The 7,500-nt window shown below is 42.0% G+C and overlaps 1 protein-coding gene across 2 annotated transcripts in view; it reads right to left on the bottom strand.

The window, feature by feature from the left end:
• etv6 (ETS variant transcription factor 6) overlaps nucleotides 1–7,500 on the bottom strand; it is a 27,036-nt gene that overhangs the window by 19,442 nt on the left and 94 nt on the right. Inside the window, exons 1-2 of one of the 2 annotated variants that reach the window (XM_067426823.1) lie at nucleotides 7,083–7,500; nucleotides 397–523 (exon numbers count right to left, since the gene is read on the bottom strand). The exon at nucleotides 7,083–7,500 is cut by the window's right edge and continues 94 nt beyond it. In XM_067426823.1, the coding sequence (XP_067282924.1) occupies nucleotides 397–523; nucleotides 7,083–7,115 (160 nt within the window). In that variant the 5' untranslated portion in view covers nucleotides 7,116–7,500. The remainder of the gene's footprint in view (nucleotides 1–396; nucleotides 524–7,082) is intronic. The other variant, XM_067426824.1, reaches the window with a different exon arrangement.

The raw sequence follows: 7,500 nt of genomic DNA, 5'->3' as shown, positions 1-7,500 counted from the left end.
TCACTGACGTCAAACTCAATTATGGCTGTAAAGGTGCAGTGCGTCATTCCAGAACAAAAGCGTAAGTGTGTGTGTGTGTGTGTGTGTCTCAGGTTGTTGCATAAAGCATGTGGGAGGTGTGTGTGTATTAGTCACTGTTTCCGGGTGAGTTTTCTGTGTGTGTGTGTGTGTGTGTGTGTGGGCATGTTTTTGTGACATATGAGGACTCAAATGTGTATAATGCCATGGGTATGACACAGGTATTACAGGAGAGGGTGAAATATGAGGACATTACCCATGGCCCCACTTTACAAAAGGCTTATAAATCACACAGGAGGAGTTTTTTTTTAGAAAGTAAAAATGCAGAATGTTTCCTGTGATGGGTAGTGTGTGTGTGTGTGTGTGTGTGTCACTCACGCAGGTGTGCCGGCAGTCTGGTGTGTTCCTCTTCTGTCCTGGCATTAGCCGATGAGGAGAGATGACCCGGAGAGGAAGTGGAGTTTGGCAAAGGGCTGGCGGACGGGCTGAAAGAGCTCCTCTCCTGCTGAACACACACACACACACACACACACACACACACGGGGCTTAGACAACACACAAGCGCAGAGGAGACGAGCACTGATGACAGGTCAAAGGTCACGCAGACAGATTGGCACCAAAACCGAAAATTATCCACTTGAATTTGACCCAAAAAATAAACCACAACACACACACACACACAGACACACACTCAACGCCACTCATAAATATTACACATGTCCATATGATGCGCTAATAGCATTTTATTGGTTTGAAAGGCACTTAGTATTCAGAAATATTATTGATCTGCAGTGACGCGAACCAGAACTGATCAGATCGACGGGGAATAATCAGATTTGGTGAAGTTTGTGTAAGCGTATAAACGGTGTTGTGTGTAATTAGTTTCTTTAATTACCCTTGAAAAAGTAAAGTAAGCGATTGCTCTTATTTCTTCTGTGATTTACTTCTGATGTAATTCAACTAAATATAATTATACATAATAGAGTAGAGGAATAAACGTCAGCATCAAAACGGCTAACGTTAAAATGCATGTTTTATCTCCTTCTCTCATTTGTAATACTTTGCTCAGTTAATAAGAGTAATTTATGTCGTTTTATATCATGTATTTAAATGAATTAAAAGAGCCGTTTCAGTCGCTTAACTCGAGGTTGATTTAGGATTTAGAAAGTAATTAAGAAGTAACTGCACTGTAAAAAATAAAAACAGAAAATGTACTGGGAATATTCTACAGTAATTTAACAGAAATTTCTGTTAACCCATAAAACACAAACTAACGCAACGTGTAATTCAGAAAACAGTACAGTGTGCCCTATTTTTACAGATTTTTTACAGTGTAGTAATTAAACACTTTTTAGAGAGAGTAATCTAATTACATTACTGAAGATGTCACTTACCCACCACTGCTGATAATAGCTTATTAATAACCAGTTTTCCCCGTTTACATGCACACCAGTAAACTGGCAACGCTAGTAAAACACATGTCTTTATTAATAAACCGGGTTATTTGAGTGACGTCTGTAATAATAATGTCCGTATCTCTGGCTCGGAGTATCCCACATGTTCCGCCAGTTGTGATGTTAATAAAGCGTCAGCGGGAGAGTCACGGCTCGTATTATCGGTTCCAGAACCTCTTCTACACTGTCAAATATTAGATGTTCAATAAGTTATGACAACATATGTTTTTACAACTCATCAAAATGAGTTAAGAAATGTTCAACTTTTTTGTATTAGTTATACAAGACGTAACTGATTTTTTAAAGTTAGTTTAACATCATTTAAGTTGAAATAGCTTAAACTGCACTGCAAAAGTTCACAATCTGCTTTTTTTTACAGTGCACTTCTGCTGACTGAGATGAGAACACATCTTTACACACACAGAAGCCCCTTTCACACTGCACGTCCGACCCGCAGTATTCCCGGAGCATTGCCGGATCGCCTTCTGTGTGAAAGCACCGCGTCCCGGGATTGATTACCGAACTGAACCCGGGTCGGGGACCGAGTAATATTGCGGGGTTCGACCCGGGACGAGCGCTGTGTGAACAAAAGCCGAAACTAATGCCGCAGTGTGTGTGTAGTTATCGTGCGACTCCTAGAGCTTGTTTCTTCAATAACACAACCCTGCAGTGCCAGAAGAGCTCGTCGGTGTTTTAAACGCAGAGAGTGTTCGTCTACAAAAGAAACTCAAATTAAACAAGCAGAAATGAGCGCAAACTGGACACAAGTCGAGACCACGGAGCTCCTTACTATCCGCGCTGAAGCGGAGATCGCTCGCCGTTATACGTCACATCCGGATGTCACGTGTCAACTCGACCCGTGACCGTTACGGGTTGTGTGTGAAAGCGCACATATTACGGTATTTCACTGGCAGTGAGAATGGACCAAATCTAGCGGCCCGGGAACAAATGCCGGGTCGAATTATCCGTGTGTTTGCCGGAATCGCAGTGTGAACGGGGCTTCAGAAGAAAAGGTTCTATCGGCGCTGCGTATATATAAAGAAGTATAGTTGAGTTGAGTTTACTCCAAAGAACCTTTTATGCTAAAAAGGGCTCTATATAGAACACTGCAAAAAATATATTTCTTATCTTAGCAAAAACGCTCTTAATTTTGAGTTATTTTTCCCCAAAACAAGACAATTACTTTTGCTAGTCGAGTAAATGTTTCTTAATGTAAGAATTTTTAGATATTTTGACTAGAAACAAGACTAAAATACTGAGTAAGAAGAGCATTTTTTGTAGTGCTGATTAGTGTCGTTCCCCTCCCAACCCATTCACACACACACACACACACACACACACACACACGGTTTCGACTGTCGGTCGACCATAGAGAGATTCGATAATTCTGATTCAAATGTGTAAATCCTTGGTCGGGGATACCACTAGTAATTTGTTTTTGTCACCTATCACACATGAGCACTTCAATAAGCCGACAGAAAGCAGGTCAAAGCGTTTATATGCCGCACAAAATCAATGACCTTACTCCAATAAAAGAAAACGGGTTACCGCGTTTACATGACCATGATCATTGCCGGATTATTGGGCATAATCGTCTTAAGAACGAGCAGCATGTAGACCGCGCATTAATTCAGCTTAGGGTTTGGTAACGGACTTCACATTGAGAATTGATTCATATTAAATAGACGATTCACGGTTATTATGAGTCAGCGAATTGATTCATGATTCGCATCGCGTGTCAAACTGCTGAAATCAGGAGTCATTGCCGATCCGAAACATGAATCGATTCGCTGACTCATAACCGTTTGAATCTTTATTTGAGGATTGAACACAAACGCGGAAGAGAAGCCAATGCTGAATAAAGTCGTAGTTTTTGTTATTTTTGGACCCAAATGTATTTTGGATGCTTCAAGAGACTCTAATTAACCCACTGATGTCTCATATGGACTACTGTGATGATGTTTTTATTCCCTTTCTGGACATGGACAGTATAGTGTGCATACACTTGCATACGCTCTCGGACTAAATATAAAATATCTTAAACTGTGTGTGAAGATGAGCGGAGGTCTGACGGGTGTGGAGCGACATTAGGGTGAGGAGTTAATGACAGACATTTCAGTTTTGGGGGAACTAACCCTTTAAGTACTTTTGAAAACAAATACTTCTGTACTTTTACTCCGGTAAAAATCTGTTTTTACAACTTTCACTTGTAACGGAGTAACATTTGACCAGTAGTGCTGTTACTCCAGTAATGAAGTTGTGTAGTTTGTCCGCCTCTGGAATATTGATAATGCTCTGAGCTCAGAAATATCTCATCGGTCTGATTTCACTTCTGTCAGTCACGGCTGTTATAGAGAAGGCAGCGCCCGCACCAAGAACTGAAATCGGCTCCGCTTCCAGGGTAAAACCCAGAGCCGGGAAACACAGCAATTCTCTGGAAACTTCCTCAAACTTCTCTCTCTGCGCTGTGCTAATGAAAGCATGCAAACACACACACGTTTGTTTTTGTGACATATGGGGACATTCCATTTCTATCCCCGTACACTGCCCCTAAACCTACCCATCACACACACACACACACTGCCCCTAAACCTACCCATCACACACACACACACACTGCCCCTAAAACCTACCCATCACACACACACACACACACACACACTGCCCCTAAACCTACCCATCACACACACACTGCCCCTAAACCTACCCATCACACACACACACACACTGCCCCTAAACCTACCCATCACACACACACACACACACTGCCCCTAAACCTACCCATCACACACACACACACACTGCCCCTAAACCTACCCATCACACACACACTGCCCCTAAACCTACCCATCACACACACACTGCCCCTAAACCTACCCATCACACACACACTGCCCCTAAACCTACCCATCACACACACACACTGCCCCTAAACCTACCCATCACACACACACACTGCCCCTAAACCTACCCATCACACACACACACACACACACACACACACACACACCATAAAACCCTGAGCTCTTTTGCATCCGACTCCCTCACAGAACAAAAGCTGCTCAACCGTTCCGGCAATGGTCAGACCTGGAATATTCAGGGCAAAACATACAAATCCCAAAAAACAAGAGCGTCCTCCAGTTAAAGCGTTAGTTCAGCCAGAAATGTAAAGTGTGTGATTAACTCCTCCTGCGGTTGGACAGCCGTCAGACCTCCGCTCATCTTCACACACATGAATTTTGATTGAAGTCGTCATGAAAGGTCTTTTTTCTTCTATTGTGATGTACAAGTGAAACACTTCACGAACAAGAACAAATGTAGGGCGGGGCTTGATTTTGACCGCTGGGAATTGATTGGCCGACCTCATGTGAGTGACAGGTTGCCCCGCCCTCATCACCAGAGAAGAGTTCTGGTTCACAGGCACAAGCATTTCATTTAAAGGACCGCCAATGCTGATTTAATTGGGCTTTAAACATCACGCGTCAACTAGACACACTAAGTTAGCTTGAGAAAGAAGTTTTAAAATCTGAAAGATTTTCAGTTTAAAGTTATGGAAGGCAATACAGTCTATCACAAAAGATAGATAGATGGATAGATGATAGATAGATGAATAGACAGGCAACTAGACGGCTAGATTGATAGACAGACAGATAGATTATAGACAGATAGATGATAGACAGATAGGTGGATGGACAGACGGATAAAGATAGATAGATAGATAGATAGATAGATAGATAGATAGATTGATAGATAGATAACATGTTACTAGCATAAATTAGCATTTTAACATGTCGGTATGTTTTTTAGCATGTCTTAAAATGCTAACATGTTCTAACACACTGTCAACATTAATTAGCATGATGCTAACCTGAATTAGCACAATGCTAGCAAGAATCAACATGTTGTAGCACGTTTGGTAGCATAAATTAGCATATTGTTAGCAACATTTTAGCATGATGCTAACATGAATTACCATGGTTTTTTTTCCGTACATTGTTAAAGCTGCAGTCCGTAACTTTTTGCACCGCGTCTTGCGGAAGAACATTACAGCCGGATCTACTTCTCTCTGTTTTACATCTATGGCGGATCACGCAGCGGCTCCTACCAGACCCGTCTGAAATAGTCCCACTATAAACACTTATTATAAGTGAACATTAATGATAACTCACGGTTTGGAAAATGCACAACATGAGTCCATTCTCATTATATGAGGTTTGTACATCTTGAACAAAAAAAAAAGCGCTACGGACAGCAGCTTTACCATGAATTAACAAATTGCTAACATGTTTTAACAAATTGTTAGCATGTTTTTAGCTTGATTTAACACATCGTTAGCATGGATTAGCATGATTTTGCACATTGCTTGCATGAACTAGCATATTTCTGATGTACCATGTAGCTAACAAGATTTAACATGTTAGCATGGCATTAATTAACACATTGCTAATATGAGTTAGCATGTTGTTGCACATTGTTTACATAAATCAAAAATTAACAAGTTGCTAGCATGAATTTGCATGTTTTTTTGCACATAGATAGATAGATAGATAGATAGATAGATAGATAGATAGATAGATAGATAGATAGATAGATAGATAGATAGATAGATAGATAGATATCTGTAGATAGACAGACAGACAGACAGACAGACAGACAGACAGATAGATAGATAGATAGATAGATAGATAGATAGATAGATAGATAGATAGATAGATAGATAGATAGATAGATAGATAGATATCTGTAGACAGACAGACAGACAGACAGACAGACAGACAGACAGATAGATAGATAGATAGATAGATAGATAGATAGATAGATAGATAGATAGATAGATAGATAGATAGATAGACTCAATGGCTTATAAATTATGGCAGTTTACATTTGAATTTAGACAGTTGGAGTTTGAATTTTGTCAGTTAGTTTGAAATTTGACAGTTGGAGTTTGAACAGTCTTGGCTCATTTGAACACTCCGTCAAAGTAAATCTATGTGGGATTTTTCCGAGTTTTGATGGTCGTTTTTAGGGAAACCGTGAGTCGGATTAGTCTGAAAAATAATAACACACCGAGCCGGGACAGAAGGTGAGACGAGTTTGGAGTAAAGAGTCAGAAAAAGATTAATAATATAAGTGTATTAGCACTTCAGTAAGTTGTCTCTCTCAAGCAACTTAATAAACGAAACATGTTTACAATAAGATATACAGGCCAGTGACAGTGTTCCGTGCACGCGCTGGTGGGTCTCGTGCACAACACACAGAGCATGTTGGAGCATTAGTGCACGAGGAAGATGCCATAAGGAAACATTGTTTGCAATAACAGAGCAAAGAGCAGCGCAGATAACAGCGAGTCTGTTACTAAATAACGAACATGGCACGGCTGATCCCAGAACAGCCTAAAATCCTCGAGCTCCCGTCCTGCCAAACTCCTTCCCAAACTCGCTCATGAACTTTTCCCATTGATGGCTCGACAAGGCTCGTGCACTGGGATCGGTCCTCCAGCACGCGTTTAATCAACATAATCATCGCGAGCCCGCGTTTAATCGATCAACTCAACGCAACAGATGCGCGCGCATCCCGCGGACCGAGAAAAGAAAGAAAAGGCAGAATTACCTTAATAATGACCTGCGAGGGGGACTCGGACATGTCGCGTTGAAATTCAGGAAGTTCTTCTCTTTCCACTTTCCTCTTCCGTGAAATAAAGCCGCAAACGCGCCTGGATAATGTTCCCCTCGCGACGCACTGGCGATTTTAACTCGCTCGCGCATCCATTTGGCCTCGCCCCGCGCGCAACGCTTCAACTTCTCCGTGCTGTTGTTTGTAAACGCGCAGACGGCGGCGCTACATTGCGGCAGCGCGATGGTTAACACCTTCCTGGAAGCGACGCTCGCGGGAGCGCGACGCACCGCACAGCGCGGAACCTCATTGATCCGGACGCTTGGCGGCGAATGACGTGAATTCCAGGCAACGCGCGGCGCCTTAAAGGGAAACGCTACGCAGGAAATCACGTTTGTGTTCGAGTCTGTCCGTC

This window comes from Pseudorasbora parva, chromosome 20 (assembly GCF_024679245.1).
Source record: "Pseudorasbora parva isolate DD20220531a chromosome 20, ASM2467924v1, whole genome shotgun sequence".
In the NCBI taxonomy this organism is placed as follows: Eukaryota; Metazoa; Chordata; class Actinopteri; order Cypriniformes; family Gobionidae; genus Pseudorasbora; species Pseudorasbora parva.
The sequence above is the reverse complement of the archived record's forward strand: the minus strand, read 5'-3'. Positions and strand labels throughout refer to the sequence as shown.